Genomic DNA, 24168 nt, shown 5'->3' on the forward strand with positions numbered 1-24168 from the left:
CCCATAGGTGGCCCCCCCGATGTCCCCACCCCTACCTGAGCAATAAACTGCCCAAAGTGCTGAGAGAACATCCAGATCGGTCCCTCTTCCTGGAGCTGAGCGGGAGCCCACCCCTACGTCACTCGTGTCACGGCCTCTGAAAGGCCATCCCTGGCTACCCACATCCACCGCCCCCCACCAGCTCACACACACGTTCCAGACTCACACTGTTCATCTAGCTGACCATCCCCCTGCTCCCTGTGGCGTACGCTCCGTGATGGCGGGAACACTGGCCACTCCAGTTCTCGGCTGGAACCTCAGCATCTAGCACAGTGTCAGACGCGGACCGGCAAATGCCTGTGAGAGGCCGAGGGGGGACCCTCCAGACATCTGCCGCCGCTCCTCTCTGACAGTCCCCTAAGGCTCCTCGCCACCCTTTCTACTAAAGAGACGACCCAGCGCCCTAGCCAAGCTCTCCCTCCTCTTGGCATCCGGAGCCCTTGTTGCCCACACCAGCAGGTCAGCACTTACTTTTTTCCCCTTAAACTGCCACAGAGCTATCATTCTGCACACAGATCTCCCACCTCCCTAACTTGACTCTAAGTGCGTGTAGGCTCCGTCACCTTTGGAGAAGCAAGCCTTTCCAAATATGTGCAACTAAGGAAAGCGCAGGTGCTCTTCACAGTACCAAGGTGCTTTATTTGAACGACTCTGATTACAGAGACGCACGGAACATTTCCTCTTTAAGTTGATTATAATTTAACTGTTCTGTGATGACTACAAATCACCTCCTCAGATACTATAAACTAGCTGGCACTCTCAGGGACTACTTACACTTTCTATAAAGGATCATCTAAAACCTCTCAAGTAACCCGAAGGAGCTACACTCTTCACAAGGCATTGCCAGTTTGGTTATAAACCGCCTTCTTTACTGTCCAGCTCCCAGCTATAAAAACTATCTGCTGCTATAAATAATTCCTCTGTCTCTAATTTGCTGTGAATGGGAAAGTCAGTAGGTGAGGAGGAGGCCAAAAATCAAGGTGAAGTGGCACAGTGCGAGGTTCCGCCAAGGGAAAGGAGAATGGAGGGGTCCGCCGCTGGTTCTGGGCTTAGAGAAATCCTCCATAAATACCGACTGATTAAATGAGTCACAGACTCAAGAGTTCCTCTGCAAGAAACACCAACTGTCAGCTACCCCCCTGCACTTACTGTTACAATGGTCCTGGCACGTGGCACTGAGCTCTTTTTCATTATTTCCTTTGCTCCTGACAGCAACCCCATGAGGTTAGGTAGCATAGAGACCGTGCCATGTTAGGATTCTCGTTTTTAAAGCTATGGACACTGTACACCCTAGAAAGGTGACATACTTCCCCAGTCACACACCTGAAGAAACCCAGGACTCCTGTGTCTTACATTCCTTCCACTAAGCCCATCTGTATGAGCCACTATTGTTTCCTTAGGGATCAGGTAAGGACTTCAGGTAAAGGCTCTCCCGTAGCCAGGAGACAGCAGTGCAACGCCACATTCTATTATGGTCTGTATTTTACAAGAACTTTTTGCCAACAGTCATTATGTACTGCTAACAAGCAAACTCAATCTCTTATATCTCACAGGAACAAACGGCACAAATGGCACAAATCGAGAAGATGGTAAATTCCTCTAACTGTGGCCTTTCTAGGTTTCTATTCTCAGAACACAATCTTCCTGTGGTTCAAATTAAAATAACTGAAGCATCAGACACTAAAAAACTCTCCCTCCTTCTCTACCTACAAAGTCTCAGCTGTCCCAGCCAAGAAATTCTCATGCTCCATCTCATAACGGGCTGCTCAGGCACGTAAGAAGTCAGGCTGAATTACGAAGCTGAGAATCCAAAACTCTCGTCTGAAACACCTAAAGTATGCACATCTTTGGCCCATGGCAAAGTTGCATGCTCGCTGGTCAGAGACAATATGAACTGTGTTCTCCCAGCACTGCGTGCTCTCCCTTCGTTACAAGGTTTGTGTGGGTCTTTGTTTGCCAATCAGCCAACGTTTATTGAGGGCCTATTCCATGCCAACCATCAAGGTGCTGATCAGCAACTTCCTTATGTAATGTCGGTCTCCCCAACTAGACTCCAGGCATCATGAGGAGCATTACTGCTTCTTTTCTGCTCACCACTGCCCTGTACAAGCTAGCAGAGTGCCTGGCACATGGCAGGGACTCAACAAACATGAACTGAATGAATGAATGAATGAATGAATGAATGAATGAATGAATAACAGAGACAGAGACAGAGAGAAGAGGCCACTTTGTAAAGGAAGTAGGACTTTTTACTGCCCAGAACACGCCTCATGATCCACCAGCGATGTGATGAATTCTGAAAGGCGCCACATGCAATGCACAGCTGTAGGCATAGCAGCTGTCATGCAAAGGAGCCGAGGCCCAGAACTCCTGAAGAATTCAGCCCTTTGTTTTTCTCTCCCTGCCTCATAACCAAAATGAAGTTAGTTAGGTCCACTGTCAGTCTACCTGTCAGCTGCATGTCTTCAACATCTGGCTTTCAGAATTACTAAGCTAACATGCTACTGAATGAAATTTTTGTTGATTTACTCTCTGACATCACTGCCTGAAAAAATAGTTTTAAATGTCTGAGGTCACACATAAGACCTAAAGAGAACCAAGTTAAAATAAAAAGTTCTCCGTTTCAGGTCTTTGCAAGCTATAAATTAGCTTTCACCGAGTGTTTAATTTAAAAGCAAAGGTTTGACTCATTATTTAAAGTCTCTAAACTTCAGGACTCTTTACCAGCAAGTTGTTCAAAACAGACTATTAAGTTCTCAGAGCAAGCTTCATGCCAAGTATTTTCATTAAAACCTAAGACTCAGTAGATTATATGCTTCCCAGAGTAAATACAAAAACAGTAACAGGATAATATGAAATACTTAATTCAATGTAAAAACCCAGCAATCCAGGCAGGTATAAAAATATAAATGTGTAAAATTCATGTATCACCAATAAAAAATTTATTTTCAGGCTTTTCCCTCCACATCCAACTAAATATGCTGGAAAAAATTTTAGGGAATCAATAAAAAAGCAGAAAGCCATGAAATGTTCTAAACATGCACACCAAAGTATGCCAAACTAGAGAAAAACCTGAGAGAAGGTGCTAGTAAGCTATGAATGTATTTAAATAAATCATTAGTTACACTCAGTAGCAGAATTAGTATCTGCTCTTCTTCCCCAAACTCCCACCCCTGCAAATAAATCACAACTTACCTGGAGAGGCTGATGGCATCACTTATAAATAAAAAGAACACTAAATAAAGGAACAAACTGAAATATGTAAACAGTGTTCAAACAATTATGTACTAAGCCTAAAAACAGCAAAAATCGTAAATATTCAGTTACAGCAGAAGAGACACTAGGGAATGTTCTAGACCCTGATCATCTATCTGATGCAGGATCAAAGCATTTAATGGACTAAAACAATGACAAGATAACATTTGATAAATAGGAAACATGTATTTAGTGAAAGACCCCACCAACTTTCTCTTGGATGAGTTAACTGTATTCCCATTACACTGCGAAATACAGAAGAATGTGTAATAGAAAAAAATCAGAATCGACTTCTCGCCTACGTTTTTAAACACTACTTTTACACTCTTCCAAAATCAGAGTAGGTTGATTTTATTTACAGTATGACTTCCGCAGCTCACTCGGCTACGGTGCGAGTGAAGGACGGGCGCCTAAGTTCCGAGGACTACAAAAATTTACGTAAGAGCTAAAGCAGGCAAAACAAACAAACAACCAAAAAAGGGTTTATGCGAGTGAGGAACTACCATACCGTGCCTTGGCACATATTCAAACTGGACTCTATGAAAGATTCGCCAATTCACATTAAAATTCTTCATTAAAAAAAAAAAATCCCGACGTGTCCGAATGCCAGCTGGAAATACGATCCATCCAACCAAACTGTTTTCCTACCGAGAAATTATCCCCTTCCCTAAAGTGTGACGACGCTTTACCTTTTGTTCGGAAACATCATAAAACAAAATAAAACTAGGAGAGCGGTGAGAAGTGACACAACAGCACAGTCGTCAACTTCCATCTTGTTAGTGGCCTAATTTCGAGAAGGTCCGCGGCGCCCAGACCTTCGCCCACCCGGAGTGTTGCAATCGTGCGCAGCGCGGGGAGCGGAGCGGAGGCAGGGGAGCGGGGAGCAGGGGAGCAGGGGAGCAGGAGGGGAGGCAGGGGAGCAGGGGAGCAGGAGGGAGGCAGGGGAGCAGGGGAGCGGGAGTAGGAGCCGGGAGCAGGGGAGGAGGCAGGGGAGCAGGAGCGGGTAGCGGAGCGGGAGCGTAGGTCGGGGAGCGGGGGAGCGGGGGAGCGGGGAGCAGGAGAGGAGGCAGGGGAGCGGGGCAGCGGGGAGCAGCGGGGAGCAGCGGCGCGGCCTGCCCCGGGAGGCCCAGAGGAGGGCAGGGCCCGGGCGGCGGCGGCGGCGGCGGCGGCGGCGGCGGCGGCGGCGGCGCGGCCGTCCCGGGCGGACCCGAGGCCGCCGGATCTGCGGGCCTGGCAATGTCACGGGGGGGCACGGCTGGTGACGCGTCCCGGGCCAACGGCACCCAAAGCCAAGGCTGCGCGGGGCGTGCGGGGCTGCGAGCGCGGCGTCCGGCCGTGATTCAGCAGCGGCCCGGGGGGGGGTGGGGGGGGCCGGGGCCGCCGAGTGGGGCCGCGCGGGGCCGGGGAAGGTCAGCGAGGGCCGCGGGCGCCCCCGAGCCCGAGCCGGGCCGGGCGGCGGGGCGGGGCGGCGGGGCGCGGGGCGGCGCGGGCGCCTACCTTTCCTGCTTTTCGGGGAGCTCCGCTTGCTCCGGGCGCTGGCTCGCTCTTCCTCAATCGCAGCTGCTATCTCGGGGTTGTCTTCCCCATTGTACCAGACCAGGAGCTCCTCGCCCGGCGCGATTGGCTGCGGGGACAGAAGAGACAGGCGCCGGGCCAATCAGAGCGGCGGTTGTTGGCGGGGCGGGGCGGGGCGGGGCGGGGCGCGGGGCTGCGGGCGGGGCGGGGCTCGGGGCGGGGCTCCGGGCAGGGCGGGGGGCGGGGCTCCGGGCAGGGCGGGGGGGTCGGGAGGGCGGGGCGCGGCGCCAGGCCCGCCCGGCAGGAAGGGCTCCCGAAGCTCGGCGGCGGCGGGGCGGGCCGGGCGGCGGCGGGCGGGGACCCTCTGCTGGAGGGAGGACCTCACGTCGCCCCGCCGCTCCCCGGGCCTGCGCAGCCGCGGCCCCCCGACGGCCCCCGCTCGGAGCCTCGGCCGCCCACGCGCAAGAACTGAGACGCGCAACCATTTGCCCACGAACTGCAGGCTCGCGACCCTCGGAAAGCGCAGTGGGGAGAGCCGCGGCCGGAAGGAGAAGCGCTGGAAGCTAGCGACCTGCGCACGTCTCGGAGCAAGTTCAGGAGCAGGTTGGGCAGGACCGCAGCGCGCCGCCACGGAATCCCAGAAGTGCTGCGGGACGGGCGGACGCGGGGTCCCGGGGTCCCGGCCACCGACCTGCTCCCGAGGACGGGCCGCTGCCTCGCCCTCGCACCGGACAGCTTTTAGACTCACAAGGAAATTCCCAAAAATAACAGAGAACAAACCAAAAACCCACAGGTACTATGGTTCTAAAACATGAACTCTGAAAAAGCCATAAAAGCAGTGACGGACACGTACCCCCACCGTGCTGATGACACCTACGATAGGATCCCGACGAAACAGATACACGGACTGCAAAGATCACATTCCTAAATAGAATTTAAGGAAATGGCTTATTGGCTTCTCTCACAATGACTCATCTGCTCAAAAAGTTCCAAGGGTAACAACACAAGTAAAACTGCACCTAAAACCCACCGAATAAACTAAGAATCCATCAGTCCATACCGATACAAATCTAGTGAATGGACAAGTAAATAACTGAGAAGGAAAGACCTCTCTCTTCCTTAAAGTAGATCCCAACCAATCAATGACATGTTAGAAAACCTCCAGTTGGTAATCGTAGCATTAATAACTGATTCATCAACAGATGCAGAAACTAGTAGGTGTAAGTTTCAGGTGTAATACAGTATTAGCTGTATGGTCTCAAAACATCTCCCCATAAAACATTAATTACAAAGGTAAAAAAAAAAAAAAAACAAAAAAAAAAACAAAGGTAAAAACAGTAGTACCCTTTAGAACAAGATAGGTCAACATCAGCTGCCTGCTGATACAATGCACAGGAAAGAATATCATCACTTCTGGAGAGCTCGGCCCAAAATGCCACGACCATAACTTAATCAGGATGAAATGTAAGAAAAGCCCAAACTGTGGGGCATTCTACAAAATAGCCGACCAGTTCTCTCAAAACTGAAAGGATATACAAGACAAAGACCACGTACTGTCCACAGTAAGGAGACTGATAAGAGAATACAGCTGAATGCAACTGAGCTTTCTCTTCCTATAACGACATGGTTGGAACAACTGATAAAATGTGAATAAGGTGTAGAGATTAGCTAATGAGATACTGTGTCAGTGTTAGCTTCCTGATTTTGATCACTGCACTCGGATCATGGAAGAGGAGGCCCTTGGTTTTAGGTGCAGGTGAATTCCATCTAAGATGCCAACTTAGAAACTGCACAGTTCCTCATTTTAACATCCCTTCTCATCTAGATAAAGCCCTTGAAAGTAGCCTTTGTTTCATTCTCTGCAGAACTCAGCTTATGTAGTCCAAATTTTAAGATATTCTAAAGTTTTTTAAATGAAAGAACGAGATACTGTTTCCTTTGCTCCCCCAAGGATGGCTAAAACCTGCCATTTTCTTATATTTAAACCAATATACTATTATTTGCCTTATTGAAACAATTACACCCAAAGAAACAAAAAAAAAATCTAATATATAAGCTGTTAATGCATTGAAATAGCCATTACAGATGTCTTTCGGCACTCTGATGGGCTAAATCTGTTTCTGCTGAAGGAACAGGCTTTTTATTTAAATAAACTATTTCTAGTTCCAAAATATAGTTTGCTTCTGTTTTTTTGTTATTAAGTCATATATGTATGAAATGGCAGTATCCTATAATATTTGAAATGATTAGGGTTCAGAGAAATAAATGAAGTCTTCAATAAAACCAAAGTAAAGAAGAAACATGAAAAGGAGTGAAGAAAAATGTATACCCCATTTGTCCCTAGCCAAACAGCATAACCAGAACACTGGCTACCAGAAACCCACTGGATATTTCCAAGATACCTCCCAGACTCAGAGCTTGTTCGTTCTACTGCAATCTTCTGCAGAGTACTGACTGTACTAGCAGCTGTGTGAAGATAAATATCAGCACAAACTTTTTTTTTAGGAGGGTACTCTTTTGTTGTTGCAAAACACAATATTAAACACACAATAGAATCTGTTCTTAACTCAAATCTCATATAACATTTCTAAATAGCTAAAGATCTGGTGCACAGCTAAGTTAAGAACAACCTGATTTGTAGCTATTGAACAACCTTCAAAACCATTAGCAGCTGAGATGACTATTGTATCATTGAGCTATATACTTCCCAGTAAAAAACTTCACAGTAAAACAGCTACACAACTAACAGAACTTTACCAAGAGGAAAACGTATTTTTTTAATCATTGCTCCTTTGCTTCTGTACTATGTTTTTTCTTCTGCACTGCTTAGCACATTTAAGATTTTGTAAGTCAAATTTCAGAAGAGAAAAATCATGTCCTTAAACAGAGGAAAGATAAACCCACATTTTAAAAAATAAAGTTGAGGGCAGCCCCGGTGGCGCAGCGGTTTAGCGCCGCCTGCAGCCCAGGGCGTGATCCTGGAGACCCTGGATCGAGTCCCACATCAGGCTCTCTGCATGGAGTCTGCTTCTCCCTCTGCCTGTGTCTCTGCCTCTCTTTCTCTCCCTGCATCTCTATGAATAAATAAATAAAATCTTTAAAAATAAATAAAATAAAATAAAATAAAAATAAAGCTGAAAGTCCAAACAACTTCTGTTTTATGTATTGTACTGTGGTGTTCAACAGAACAACAACAAGAAGACTTTAAAATCTTTCTTCTCCTTTGAGTTCCGACAGGTGTACAGAACCAAGCATATACTCTTACCTAAGTATCAGTAAATATAAACTTGAAATCTTACCAGACCAATTGGGAACAGGCAAGGGTTCCAATAAATATTCCAGACACTAGGTCAGAATAAGAGAAGTACTCCAGAATTACAAGAACACACAAAGCACATCAACACTCGGCCCCCTACAATCAACTCGCCAGCATGATCTCTTCAGAGTCACAGGTCAGATGGCCTCAACTCCCCAACGGGCGAACTGAAGACTGAAATTTATTTTTCTCCCTGCGGGCCACTAGGCCCCACCGGATCTGAGCCTCGGCCACCTCACCAGCCTCATCTACCATTCCTCTCCTTGCTCCAGCCACACTGGCCTTTTCTAGTCTTTTAAAAAAATAAATAAATAAATAAGTCTAGTTTGTTCCTACTCCAAGGCCTTTGCTTCTTCCAAGCCCCTCTTCCTAGACTGCTCTTCTTGGAGACATCTTTGGGTAACTGGCTCCTTCCTATGCTAAGGGGTAGGGTGGATAGGGTTTATAGGTCTTGTCTTCCCTGACCCACCAGATATAAAATTATATAATTTGTATAATTTTACTCATTGTTTATTATCTGCTTCCTCTGCCATAAATTGAAGTTCCATGAGACCAGAGACCTTCTGTTCTACTCACTACTACAGAAGAATACTTTGTATGTAGTAGACTCTCAATAAATATTTATCAAACTAATGAAACGGATGGCAGGCTAACTTTCGGGAATTTTTTTATAAGGATGTTATTTATTTGAGAGAGCTTGCGTGAGCACAGAGGGAAAGGGAGAAGCAGGCCCTTTCCTGCTTTCTGATCAGGGAGCCTGATGTGGGGCTTGATCCCAAGACCCTGGGATCAGGACCTGAGCCAAAGGCAGATGCTTAATCAATTAAGCTACCCAGGCGCCCCTAACCTTCAGGAATTTAAAATAGTTTTTAATCATACTATAAACAAGACCAGTGTTGAGATCTCCTCATTATCTGGGTGATAGTTGAGAAGGCTATACAAAGCCCAGAGGAACATCACGTGTAATTTATTTACAAAACCTAACCCACAGAAAGCTTAATCTAGAAGATTATAGTCAGATAATCACCAGCAAGGAATCTGAAAGGTCTTATGTGTACGTGAGCAAACATCAAAGGTCAGGACTGCGGAAAGTCTGCAAAGACAGAGCTATGTTACTTCAGACAAAGGTAAAAAGAGTAGCAGTGGTACAGCCGGTTGACACTTGGGAGTACTCAGGCTAGGCTAGGAACTGTTCAAGGAACCTTATACATAGTGGCTTGTTTAACCTTCACAACAACTGCTATGTATTAATTGCATTTTTACAGATGAGAAAACTAAGAGAGTTTAAGTAACTTCTCACAGTCAGACATCTAGAAGCCAGAATTCACTCATAAGGCAATCTGCTCCAGAGTCCCTACTCCTAACCACAGGACTATACCACCTCACCAAAAATAACAGCTAGCATTTAGCACTTATCAGTCACTAGAGCTCTACCTCTAATAACCTATGCAATCATCATGATAACCCTATGAGGTCATTACCATAATTACCTGTATGTTACAAATAAGGAAACTAAGAAACAGAAAGGTGGTTCCCTTGGCTCACAAAGCAAGCCCAGATTTAATCCAGAAGTCTGGTTTTAAAGTTCACTCTCCCAAATACCATTCTCACTCGATTCTTAGTGTTTCCCAGATCTGCTACGAGAGATGAATACGTTTTAACTGGAAGTCTGATGAAGGAACTGCGGAATGCCTGACTATCATCCTGGGCTTGCTGTCCCTTGATCCCCTCGCATTCATCCCCTCGCTGGTTACTTCATCTCCACCAGGATTCTGCGTCACCAATTTAATCAGAGGGAACTGTCACTTGAAGTCATTTTGAGAAACAATGAACGAATTCTTGAATCAAGTTCTGAATCCAATTTCAAGCTGTGGTGTAACAAAACTGCATAGTAACACCTACTAGGAAATCATGTGATTGCAACCCAGCAGAAAGAAAATGAGGACAATGGGAGACATTTTATACGAGAAGATACCACAAAAAAAAAAAAAAAAAAAAAAAAAAAAATTTCCCGTAGGGACTGGAATCAAGGACTTGGGTATATATGAAGCAAAGGACAGTCCAACTGGCTAAGGATGACAGGAAAAATACAGCAAAGGAAAATTAAACAGCTCTGTGTTAACTAAATTTCCCAAAATCCCAGCACTACCATGCTGCAAAGCTGACCACTGTCTTCAACGCTTGCTCAAGGGATTTCAACTCCACAGAGACCATTTTCATGGTTTTCATGGACTGTCTAGGACATTTTTAAATGGAAGTGAATAAACAGAAACTTGAATTGCAGCCAATTTTAGTTAATGTATCTATTCCAAAAAGGAACAATCATCTACCTCAGAGCCTCAAACCTCCTCTTTAGAGAACACTTCCATGCAGGATCACTGCAGATTTGCCTTCCCAGACAACACGAAAACAGGGACAGAGATATGGACTTGACTGTTGCAGAAATACAGCAGCACTCTAGGCTTCCGAATGCTAACTGCCCTGCATGTACTCAGTGACCTCTGGCCTCACGACAAACTCCAGAAGACGATTTTCCTCTTCTTTTCATCTCAATGATTAATGCCTCCAAATAAAAAAATTGGCAAAAAGAAGAAACCCATTCCACTTAACTTCCATTCTGAATAAAATCTAGGAAGAAAAAAAGCTAATCCACATCTACATGACACTGAAGACCAAGAATGTGTTTTCAGTTAACACAGAAGGACCACTGCTACTGACAGTGTCCTATACTTGGACAAATCTGCCCTGGGACAGTTCGTGGTGCATTTGTATCTTAGGAGGAGGGACTGAGCTGCCACACGCTTAACTCACCGGTATCTCTAAGGATGCAGTATGTAATTACTTAACACAATCTTCATGCCTTGGTGCACAGAAAGCAGTGGCAACTGTATATTTAAAACAAAGACCTTGCGATGTGTTGATGAACCACTTTCAAACATAATCCTTTTAAGGTAGGCAAAGTCATTACTGTCAGTCACAAAAATAAATGCATGCATAGTAACTCACAGCAGCCCAGCTCTTAACATTCTTACCTTTAAAGTTTTATAGTAAATGGCCCTGTTGATTTCCAGTGGAAATAAATTTTGCTCTTCTCCTGAGCAAGCCCAATTCACATATCGCAGCCAGTTCCCCTTCTCTGGATCGGTGGCATCAATGCACATCCATCCCAAATTTGGGTAATATACCTTGGAGGAGAAAGGGAGGACACACCATTGTTAAAACAGGAGTGTCTTCAAAATGTTTCCATTTTTAACTTTTGAGATAATTCCTTTTTATCATATGCAGTACTCAACAAAACATTTCACAGAAACAAAATACATGGGGATCCCTGGGTGGCTCAGCGGTTTGGCACCTGCCTTTGGCCCAGGGCGTGATCCTGGAGTCCTGGGATCAAGTCCCACATCCGGCTCCTTGCATGGAGCCTGATTCTGCCTGTGCCCCTGCCTCTCTCTCTCTCTCTCTCTCTCTCTCTCTCTCTGTCATAAATAAATGAATAAAATCTTTTAAAAAAATAAGCAACAGAGAAAAAACTAAAAGATGAAAAACGGAGAGCCAAGACTGATAATCCTCATTAATCATTTCTCTATCTGGGCTGGAGTCATTTTTTTCTCCTAAACTTCAAGAACGATAGCAAGTATGTGTAATGATCTCTAAATGCTCTGCAAATACTGTCTGCACACAAAGACAAATAACAACTCCAGTCCCTAAATGTAATTGGAAAAGAAGAGTGAGCTGCCGGCAGCACCACACCACACCAAGTTCCCTGAGTGTTCTGGGAATGTGGGGGCCCAGTTCTGCTGGACTACACAGTTTAGAGGTCCCTGGGCTTCAGGAAGTGAACGTGCAGTGTGAACCCCCCTGTGTGTGATGGCGCTCGGGTGCTCTTACAAACTCAGCTGACCCTCCAAACCTTCTCTACCTAATCATCTGTTAGGACTAAGGTGCTATGGAACACACTCCGGGAAGTACCAGTGTCCTTCCAAAGTAAAGACCTGAAACCCGACTTCCCTCTCAGGACTCCCATCAAACCTACTCATCCACTCTGGGTCAATGTCCCCATCCTACCCACCTCTGCCAAACTTCCAGCATTTCTCATTCTTTTATTTGAAAGTCTATTTAGCAACAATATTTAACTTTTATCTTTGTATATACACACATACATGTATACACATATACAAATATGCATACATACATATATAGATCATATATGTGGGGTTTTTTTTTACTTCCCCCCAAACTAGACTGTAAAACACTTGATTATGCACTGAAATAGAACCAAAGGGTCAACTGGTGATAGACCTGTCAAAAAATAAAAAAGGAATGTGTCTTTTACCTTCTATTTAGGAAGAAGGGAAAGACTCTTGTTGCTTCATCTGTTCCCTACACATACATAGCCAAGACTCCCCCACTCATTTCTTCTTTTCTCTCCTACCCACATTACACACTCTTCTTTACCGCCTCTGTCCCTCTGGAACAAAGCTCTCATGCCTCACTCCCCGCTTTCTTGAGCATGTCTGTGTCTCCCAGCCTGTATCTGTGTCTGAGCAGCACCCACCTCAACCGGTGCTAACCATACTTCTTTCCTGTGAGGAGTCAGATGTCAGGCATAATGCTATATGCTTTCCATGTCATCTCATTTAACCCTAGGCAGCAGGTTCACTATTATCACTTTTTAACATGTGTAAATTGAAGATCAAGAGTTCAACTGGACTTTCCCAAAGTCACTCACTTAAATCCAAATCTGCCTGACCCAACCATACTTATCAGCACCTTCCTTGACCATCCTAGTTAAAACTGCAAATCCTTCTCTTCCCATCACCCCCCAGCCATCCTACCTGATTTTTCTTCAAAGCATTTATGCTCTTTTAAAGTATGAGATCATCTCCTTACTTATTTTATTTAGTGACTGCAACCCCACACCAGAGCATTAGCTCCATGAAGAAAAGACACGTCAGCCTTTGCACTCACTGCAGCACTCCCAAGGCTTGACCAGAGCCTGCCACTGAGGAGGCTCTCAATGAATAACTATGGAATGACCTAAAGGATGTTGTCACACACCAAGGTGCCACCACCATCAGTTAATGAGCACCGACTATGTGACAGGTAGCATGCCAAGGAGTGTTTTCACTGTCCTGTAAGTGTCTCCTCTGAGTTTATTTAGAAATTGGATGTCTACTGAACATCTACCTACACCACTCTAAAGAAAAGTTATCTGTGTCCCATTAGACCCCTTTTCAAGCTATCATTCACCCTCAGCGCACACGCGCACGCACACACACACACATACACACTCTTGTCCCTGCAAACAGAGAAAGGGAAGTCCTCAAGTGGTATGTTATGAAGAGACAGCATCACAATGCAAAAAAAATTTTTTTAAGATTTATTTATTTATTTATGAGAGAGAGAGAGAGAGAGAGAGAGGCAGAGACACAGGAGGAGGGAGAAGCAGGCTCCATGCTGGGAGCCCAACGTGGGACTCGATCCCAGGACTCCAGGATCGTGCCCTGGACCAAAGGCAGGCGCTAAACCGCTGAGCCACCCAGGGATCCCCCACAATGCAAAATTTAAAGTGAAACTTCACACACCAAAATAATAGAAGGGGCTTTATTTTAAAATGTTTAACAGACATCTGTCATGTTTGCCAGCATGATGGCATAAGGGTAAGGGAGCAACTGTACGCTAACACCGGCAGTCCATCCAAAGTGTTGTTTAGACTTATCACAGCGGATGGCAGAGTCCTACTCACTCCCCATCGACATACTGATGTAGATCCAGAAATCACCAGGACAAACAGAGATGGTGCTGGAAAACCCCACATAGTCAAAGAAGGCAGCTGGGGAGAGACACCAAGTCTGCCCACCAACCAGGATAACCATACAAGCTGTGCCAGAATTTCTGGCTCCCAGGTCAACACAGACCTCTGTGGCCCACTTGGGTGAATTCTTTATTTATGAATGGCTTATTTTATTTCATAGCATCTGCTATGTCATATTTAAACTAGAATACTGGGATCCCTGGGTGGCACAGCGGTTTAGCACCTGCCTTTGGCCCAGGGTGCGATCCTGGAGACCCAGGATCGAGTCCCACGTCGGGCTCCCGGTGCATGGAGCCTGCTTCTCCCTCTGCCTGTGTCTCTGCTCTGCTTCTCTCTCTCTCTCTCTCTATCATAAATAAATAAAAAAAATTAAAAAAAAAACTAGAATACTAAATTCATATAAAAAGATGAATACCTCAATTTTTTTAAATGTGGAAAAATAATTCACAAAGGAATACACATGGCCAAAACCTCATGAAAGAAATTAAACTTATCTAATAATCAAAAAATAACTTCAAATTCAATAATTTTTACCTATCAACTTGGTAAAAAGAAATTTTTAAGAGAAACAAAAACAGGATTAGAAAGCAAACATCCTCCAAACAGTGATCAGAGAATTAATTGGTATCATTTTTTTTTTGGATGGGATTTAGCAGTCCATGACAAAAAAGCTTTAAAACGTATACACACTTTAGCCAGCATACCCACTTATAGGAATTTATTCTCATGAGATAATTGGCAATTATACCAAGATGTATGTACAAGAACATTCCTAACAGTGCGGTTTATTACAGACTGTTTTCCATTAATTGCTAAGTGGAAAACACAATGGATCAGCTCAGTATGATAATCCAGTGCACACAGCAGAATACTAAGTAGACATTAAAAAGTACTTTTGTGTAAACAGTTGGTTTATGTGGAATCTTTTATTTTGTTAGCTATTTCTGTATCCCTTAAGAATTTTTCCAATGAACTTGTATTATTTCTACAATTGGAAGAAAACATAGGCAAAGACAAGCTGGAGGAATATTTTTATAGGTATAAAAGAATACTATTGACAACTGAATAAAGCCACTTACAGAAAGTATGGCTTAGGATGATGTCATTTTTTTTCTTTTTGGTTTTTTTTTTTAAGATTTTACTTATTTATATAAATAGAGAGAGAGAGAGAGAGAGAGAGAGCATGAGCTGGAGGAGGGGCAAAGGGAAAGGGAGAAGCAGACTCCTTGCTGAGCAGGGAGCCGGACATGGGTGGACCCTGGATCATGACCTGAGCCAAAGGCAGATAGATGCTCAACTGACTGTGCCACTCAGGCACAGTCTTAAACTTTTTTTTGTCTTAAACAAAAGACATTTTTGTCTTAAACTCAGGAATATATGAAGAGAAAAATAACCTGACACTAAATACATGAAAATCTTACTAATGATTTTCTCTGAGAAGTGAGATTTTCCATCATTTTTCTTTCTTCTGCTCATCTGAATTTTCTGCCTTTCCTCCACTGACTTAGTATAATCTCTAAATTAAAAAAAGGTTGTGGGTGGGGAGAGCAAGTTAGTCTCCAGTATGAAAGCCCAAGTGTGCCTGACGTAAGCCAAGGCCTGCTGACACTCCTCCTCCTGCCACCACCAACATCATCATCACACACACATCATTTTTTTAAGTATATAGCTTTTCCTTTTTTTTATTGAGAGTCTAACCTTATAATTAGAAATGGGGATAAAAATATGTTTTTATATCATTTCTACCTTAGTTGGTCAAACCTTGGTTTCAAATTGTAATTCACTTCAGTGACTCACACACAGAACCCAAATATTAAGATTAATGTTAACTCCCAATGCTATACTACACAGCAGAAGTGCTGCAGCACCATTAGGCTAGGGTAGTGGAGAACCAACCAGAATCCCTTCCTTTCACATGAAGATAATGCAAAAGCAGCTAAAACTCCCACTCTAGCTCAAACTCAACAAAAGACATGCAACAAATCTATTTCCAAATCTTTATAATGACCAAAAAATATTTTCATATAATTAATCATTTTTCCTGAGCCAGTCTATAACACAGTCCCTTTTAACAAAAGCAAGGGTACTTGACTATGTATATATAAACAATTTTTTACAAATTAACTTTCAAATGGAATTCCCTACTTGGAGAAAAGAACTCAAAGGGGAAGAGCACCGCCACCCCAAGCGCTGGGCGAGATGTTTAACGTGTTATTTTATTTAACCTTCACAAGAACCCCATGAAATATACTGAGCCCCTTTATAAAATCAGGACACTAGAGAGGGTTGATCATTTTACTAGAATACTAAAGTCACTAAAGTCTGAGCCAGGATTCAAACCTGGTTCCCTCATGTATGCATCCATTTCAATTTTCCTCTTTCCAAACCCCTCCTCCCACGCTTCACCTTCCCTCCATTATCCAGGCCTGACCTCCTTTCTGTCCTCACCACTGAACAAAGACTGGGTATTAATTTTTTGTCAAACAAAACATAATCTTTATACCACTCAATTTCCATTCAGTTTAATCCAGTCCTTTTGAAATAGTTATAAAATAATCTAAATTCAAAATTCAGTACACACTCCAATTTAAAAACAAATCAAAATTAAATCCTCCTGATGCACAGAGGATGTTCTGCAAAGAACAAGCCAAACTATTCAACATACTTACCTCATGAGTTAGGGGTAAGAGTTTTCACATAGATCCTTCCTTATCATTTACTTGTTCTTTTCTAAACGTGTTCAAATTCATAAATTGAAAAAAATTCTCATTCAGTTAGTGCAAATGTGCATCATTCGAATCCTCAACTGCTTGGTTGAGGTCTGAGGTTCCTACCCACTCTCAACTTACAGTAACCAGCTGACTGTGACAGAAACCACTCCCAGACAGAGCACTGACGATGCCCCCTCATGCTGAATCAGCTCTGGTGCTGAGATACGTCTTTTGTGCATCCAGACAGCCCCCCGAAAACGAAGAGTCTACAGTGATAAAGCCATTCTGTTGGCTGTTCTCCAACTTGCCCTCCAAGAAGCTTTAACATGCTATTAGGTGGGGGCAGCCCGGGTGGCACAGCGGTTTAGCGCCGCCTTCGGCCCAGGGCGTGATCCTGGAGACCTGGGATGGAGTCCCATGTTGGGCTCCCTGCATGGAGCCTGCTTCTCTCTCTGCCTGTGTCTCTGCCTCTCTCTCTCTCTCTCTCTCTCTCTCTCTCTGTGTGTGTGTGTGTGTCTCATGAATAAATAAAATCTTAAAAAAAACAAAAAAACATGTTATTAGGTGGGACAAAACCTGTCCTGGAGGTCCGGGCTCCTGAGGCTCCTTTCTGTCTTTATTTCTCTGGGAATCTAGCTTGTTGGAATTTCCAACACTTTGACCTATACACAACAGAAACATCTCACTTTCCCTGCCTGTTCCTGGAAGACAGACAATCCCTTCACCATTTGTGGAGACTGACAAAGGGGGAACGGGGAGACAAGAGGCTAGCATCTCGACAAGCCCACCTCGCAGTAAATCAGCTTGCAGAAGTCAGTTTCAGGATTTCCAGCCCACACGGTTATTCTGGTCTTTCAGTTCAAAATGCAGCCCATGCTCTCAAATATTAGAAGAGAAGGAAATTCTAAGCAAAAATGAAGACCAGTAATCGTTTAAAAAGTACTCAACTACGAATACATATATAAATGTGTTTTAGTCCTCCATAAGATCACTCAAGTACTTTTCTTTTATGTTCAAATTCAACTAATATTTACCGGGCCAAATTCATCTATATCAAGTAATTTCATAAACGTCATCTCATTTGTAGCCAAACTAATGAGGAGCTTGTTGTCCTCATTTAAGAGTGAGGAAAAAGAAGAAAAGAACAGCCTTGCTTGGTATGGGAGCATTTCAATGAAAACATTTAATGAAAGTTATATCTCCGTAAGTTATTAACACTGCTACCTGGAAAATACCACACCTTCTTCTTGGTATGTTCACATTCCAGTCATTCTTGAGTTACAGAATTAGACACTTGGAGGGCTTGTTAAGGACCATAAAACTGCAGAAATAACTTTCTGGAGGCTAGAGACTGTATCTTTGGTACCAACTACTTCACTCCTCAGATTGCTTTAGAAAACCAAAGGTTTCTTTTTAGAACTATTTAAACACATCAGTGCATCTGAAATATTCTGAAGATTCTAGAGTAAGAGAAATAAAGGGAATCTAATAGGTGGTGGCACATTATACTTCAATAAGCAAACTTGTAGGCAATCCTAAAATACAAATTGAAAAACTAAACAAGTGGGCTTCTCAAGCCTGCAAAGTCCCATACCACAGCCATTGTTACCAAAGCACAGCACTGACTGACTAACCCTTGACACTCTTTTTTGGAATTACTTTAAGTTTCATACCTACAACTACACAGATGTATTTGGAAAATCTCCCAACAATGGGTGTTCAATAAATATTCACAGGTTTGAGGTAGGTGCCCTGATCAATACTCAATGGATCAACAAAGTAAATTATTCTAACACTGGACTATGGATGTTTAAGCATGCCATGTAACCCCATATATCATATGCAAAATATATATCATATATAAATATGGATATAGAGCATTTGTATATTTTCTTGGGAGATTTTCAAAAGGGCCCACAACACAAAGAAGAATAAGGAACCTCTGGGCTCTGCTAGCAGGAAGAGCACAGAATAGGCAACCAAGAAGCTTGGACTCTCAGCAGGACTCCAGGACTGACAGCTTTAAGACATCAAGCAAGCCCCTTCACACTCAGATTTCTCACCCGTGCAAAGATTTAGGGCAGTTCCAGTACTCTTATTCCACAAACAAAACTTTCCAAAGGGTATATCACCAGTAATCTACACAATAGCACGCATGTTATATGCCAAATTTAGTGCTCCAGAACTTCAGAGCTTCACAAACAGGGTTAAAAGAAGGCATAATACACTCCCAAAGAGTTCTGGGTTTTCTGGGGTTGTTTTTGGTTTGTTTTTGTTTTTGTTTTTGCCTCAGACCAAGCCACCAATCTTGGGAAGATTATTTGGGAAGATCACTTCATTCTCCATATTTCAATGCCCTCGTCTGTCCTGAAGTTCCTCAGAAAAGAATATGATCGGCCTAGGAGTTTCTATGGCTAACTCTACAGCTACTCCACTTTTAAGTGCCTAGTTCAAAATCTTCCCACTATTAACCACATAGCTTCACAGTAAACCGAAGACACCAGACATCACCATGCTTACTCCCACACTTCTCCTTTCTAGACACTGAGACCAGAGCTCAGAAAACTTTTTCTGTAAAGACCCAGCAATGAATATTTTCAGCTTTGCAGGCTATTCAGTCCCTGTCAGAACTACTCAACTCTGCCACCATAGGGCCACAGCAGCCACCAATAACATGCAAACGAATGAGTGTAGCTATGTCCCAATACAACTTGAATCATGAGCTTACATGTGAATTTCATATTATTTTCATGTGTCACAAAACATTTTATTTTTGTTTATATCACTTAAGAATGTAGAAACCACTCGTACCTGCAGGACTATAAGGAACAGGTGACAGGTTGCATTTCCATGTGACCCTAGTCTTTTCCTCTGCTACTTACTCTAGAAGTTGGAATGAAGAGCTGAATAGTACTTACTGGAAAAAGGTTCTACAGGATCAACTAGCTGACTGCTCTCTTTTCTTGCCTCCATTTTTAACTTAGAAATAATCTGAAGGGATCCCTGGGTGGCGCAGCGGTTTAGCGCCTGCCTTTGGCCCAGGGCGCGATCCTGGAGACCCAGGATCGAATCCCACATCAGGCTCCCGGTGCATGGAGCCTGCTTCTCCCTCTGTCTGTGTCTCTGCCCCTCTCTCTCTCTGTGTGACTATCATAAATAAATGAAAAAAAATTTAAAAAAAAAAAAAAAAAAAAAGAAATAATCTGAAATTAGGGGCCCCTGGGTGGCTTAGTCAGTTATGGTCTGCCTTCAGCTCAAGTCATGACCCCAGGTCCTGGGATCGAGCCCCACAGAGGACTCCCTCCTTCTCCCTCTGCCTGCGTCACCCCGTTTGTGTGCTCTATGTTAAATAAATGAAATCTTAAAAACAAAAACAAAGCCTGAAATTAGAAGTGCTGAGCTAGCAAAGATCAGGGAATGCACTTGCTAACATCTAATGCTAACAGTGCAGACTGATAAAAAGTTATTCACTTCCTTAAATAATTAAAGTCCTCTCATTATAGAGAAATGACTTAACAATTTTAGTTGAAATACAGTTCTACATCTTCCCGCCATCCCTGACTCAAAAGTTGTTGCCTAAAAGAATACCACGCAATAGAAGCAGTCAAGTATTGGTTTCTATTTATAAGAATGGGACAGGGGAGGGGCTACAAAAAAGATTAACAATACTGGATTGATTGATTGATTGATTGATTGATTTTAAAGATTTTACTTATTTATTCATGAGAGACACAGAGAAGCAGAGACACAGGCAGAGGGAGAAGCAGGCTCCCTCCAAGGAGCCCGATGTGGGACTTGATCCCAGACCCAGGGTTCACACCCTGAGCCGAAGGCAGATGCTCAACCACTGAGCCACTCTGACATCCCAATAGTACTGGGTTTTAAAAAGTGGAGAAAAAATATGTACTTTTGGTGGCTATGTAAATTAGTGCAATCCTTCTGGAGGTCTGTTAGCAAAATTCACCAGAGATTAAAATGTATATAACTTTTGACTTAACAATTATACTTCCAGAAACTTATCTTAAGATAACAGACAAGTGAGCATACATATATATACAGCAAGTTTCATACTTGGAAGAACTGTTAATATCATGAAAAGATTAAAACTATTTAAATATCCAACCTGCTAAACAATGGAAGGATGGGATGAATTCTAGGTGGCCATAAGAAATAATGATGCAGATGAAACTATTTGACATGGATATGTCCACAGCATATTGAAAGAGAAAAACACGTCACAAAACCCGCACGTGCTGTTTGATCTCAATTGCATGAAATGTCTATATATGGTGTTTGTATATGCACCAGTGTACATGAGAGACAGAAGAAAAACAGAGACAGAGAAGCAGACACTTAGAGGAATGTTCACCAAAATATTCACAAATGATTTTTACTTTGTTGTTTATAGTTTTTGGTATTATATACATTACATTACAATGAGCATGTATTACTTTTATAATTTAAAAAAGGCTTATTAGGAATGCCTGGGTGGCTCATCTAGTTGCGTGTCTGCCTTTGGCTGGGGGCGTGATCCCGGGGTCCTGGGATGGAGTCCCACATCAGGCTCCCAGAGCGGGAGAAGCAGGCTCTCCTGTGTCTCTGCCTTGCTCTGTCTCTCATGAATAAATAAAAAAATCTTTGAAAAAAAAACTTATTAGAATTTATACCAAGCCCTAATGAAAACTATGAACTTTAAGTGATAACGACGCATGAGTGCAGGTTCATCGAGTATCTAACAAATGTACCGCTTGCTGCGATAGTGGGGGGAGACGGCAGTGTACAGAACTCTCTGTACTTTCTGCTCGATTTTGCTGTGAACCTAAAACTGCTCTAAAAAATAAAGTCTATTTAAAAAAGTTTATTAGAACAATTCACAGGCAAACAACTCAGAAGTTCATCTCATGGGAAGCGATCTGAGACCCATGAAGTGAATCTGAAAGGCTTTTGTCAGAAGCAGTATTAGAATACTGCAGATGGCTCAGTGTGGGGGGGGTGGGGGGGCTAGTCACAGCAAGTATCACACCAAGTTCAGCAGTTTAGCTGGCTAGCAAGCAATTCCTCCCCAGAAGCAGCTCAAAGAATGCTCTCCTCTTAGGAGAACCTGACAGTTCTGTGCATTCACCCTGAGGATACTTGACTGTTTCTCTCCTGTTGTTTCTGATTTAATAGAATGTTTTCAGTGAAAGCTTAGGGGACTTAAGACTGTGTTAGATAATCAAGGGCTCAAGAAAAGCAATTTAACACTTTGTCTTAGATTAGCTTTAAAATGGAGTTCTAGCTGGGGCAAGAGACCAGGCTGCTAAAAGATAAGCTGGTCTTAAGGGGCTTTAATGGAAGAACAAATGCCAAGATGAGATTTTAATGATAAGCAGTTTCTGTTATGTTAATAAGAGGCATTCTGATGCAAGTCTGAGGGTAAGACTAAGGTTGGAATAAATTAATGGGGATATACTAAGTTTTATTTATTTATACTAAGTTTCTTTTTCTTTTTAAGAAATATATACATTACAATTGATGCTTCCTATACTTTGCCTCATGTATACTTCTACATATATGTCAGATATATCTACTTTTATTTTAACAAAGCAAAAAGCTTACAGGTTTCTCTAAAGTATACATACCTTGTAATCGCAACTATCTGAATGGCATCCAGTTGGTTTTTTAATGACAAGAAGGAAAGGCTAGCCTTGACAAGAACTCAATCTTTAAATGTAATAAGAAATGGCCATGTCATAAGATTCACAAACTGTGGTAGTACATAAGTAGAAGTACCTTAAGTTAACAATGCAATATTAACTCATTTATAAGTAGAAGTCAAATCCCTAATAGGTCATGGCTCCAAATTACAATTTTCACCAAGCTGACTATGAACTCATACTACATATGAATTTCAACACAAATGAAGCTTAATTTACAAAAGACACTATTAATAATTTACATTCTATGCCCAAAAATATCCAATTGTTACACTGGGTAAAACAGGTATGATAAACTTAGGTGTAATATTAATGACATTTGGTCAAGTTTAGCATTATACACACAGAACTAGACAATGCATTTCCTGGTTTCCAGACATTAGCCTCACTGAGATTAGCATTAACTTGATAGAACATATTTGTTAGTTTCCCTTGAGAAATTTCTAAAATTAAAAGTGCCATTTATTTTCGGGCATAGTTTTGTGGTCAAGACATTTTTAATCATTCAGGCATTAGCTTGAATAATTAGTATCATTTTTTGGCTGGGCAGTTCTACAAATATAGCACTCTTTTACTTCAGAAGCAGTGAAACAGCATAATGTGATTATTCTCATGTTAAATCCTCATTTCCTAAGGCCCCCTGGATTAACCGGCATCAGATTTATTATAAGGGATTCACAACAAAGAAACTCAAAATTACTGGAAGGAACTGTAGGAATCTTCAAGTTAAGAAACATTGCTTGTCTCACTGAAAACAACAGCAAAATACCTCAGATGTACAAATGTCACAGAACTCCTTGATGCAAAGTATCCAGACATTTCCTAGGCATATTTTATTTTTAGGCCTCTGGATGTTTACGTGTAAAACAGCTGTGAGTCAATATAAGACCATCTGATAGAAATGCTTTTCTAACCACTGAAAAACTTCACTTGTTTTGATAAAGAGTCACACCAACTGAGATCCTATCAGAATGTGAAGAGCTTCCCCAGAGCACCTGATCTGAACTAAATTCCACATAAATGCTGAATTTGCATGCAACTTTCCAGGAAACAGTAACAATCTACTTTACCCTCATGGTTATCTTAATAAGGTATTTTTTTATTAACCCCATTTTTAAATTGAGAGCTTTGGGGCCCACAGGTTAAGAACCCAGAGAGTCACAAAGCTAAAGGCTTGATTTGAGGCCAGCAATCCAATGAAACATTCTTAAATGCCTGTCAGGCAGCTGACATGGGTTCTGGTTCTGCATCAATACCACTCTCAACATAAGAGGAACACTTTACCTCCATTCTTGACAGCTTCACCTCTGTAAGCAATATGCTAATGCTCTGCATGGTCCTCCAGGACCATTGTGAGAACATGAAATAAAATTAAAGCCTTGTGAGAAGTCCAAAGAGCTATATAAATGTGCCATGTGCTAAATATATCCAACTCTGAATATTCCAGCAGCCAGAGATTATTTTCTAAAACACAGAGAAGACCCTAACACTGTTTTATCTGTGGCCACCTCAGAGTGTCTTTTATGTTATCTATCTGGAAGCCTGCAATGTGACAGACCAAAGTCTCCACTGTAATGTAAAACACCCTGAACAGGTAATAATAGAAAATGTGGATTTGACATTTATTGTTGAAGACAGACAAGCATCTTCAAAATACAAATGTGAACAGCACTCTGTGACCAAAGAAACACATTTTCTCTTTAATAAAAATATTCTTGAGGGATGCCTAGGTGGCTCAGTGGTTGAGCATCCAATTCTTGGTTTTAGCTCAGGTCATGATCTCAGGGTGGTGGGACAGAGCCCCAGTCAGCCCCCAGCTCA

The 24168-nt window shown here is 42.7% G+C and overlaps 1 protein-coding gene across 13 annotated transcripts in view; it reads right to left on the reverse strand.

The window, feature by feature from the left end:
• The window catches only part of PRDM2 (PR/SET domain 2), a 120637-nt gene that overhangs the window by 60972 nt on the left and 35497 nt on the right, over window positions 1–24168 (reverse strand). For 11 of the 13 annotated variants that reach the window (XR_007409260.1, XR_007409265.1, XR_007409264.1 and 8 more), the window contains 2 exons: window positions 11158–11310; window positions 4792–4918 (listed from right to left, as the gene is read on the reverse strand). Coding sequence is in view for 8 of the 13 variants with exons in the window: in XM_049107100.1 (XP_048963057.1) it covers window positions 4792–4918; window positions 11158–11310 (280 nt within the window). In the remaining 5 variants the exon portion in view is untranslated. Of the gene's footprint in view, window positions 1–3983; window positions 4002–4791; window positions 4919–5662; window positions 5686–11157; window positions 11311–24168 lie in introns of those variants that run through there. The other 2 variants (XM_049107106.1, XM_049107113.1) reach the window with 2 other exon arrangements.

This window comes from Canis lupus, chromosome 2 (assembly GCF_003254725.2).
Source record: "Canis lupus dingo isolate Sandy chromosome 2, ASM325472v2, whole genome shotgun sequence".
Lineage (NCBI taxonomy): Eukaryota > Metazoa > Chordata > Mammalia > Carnivora > Canidae > Canis > Canis lupus.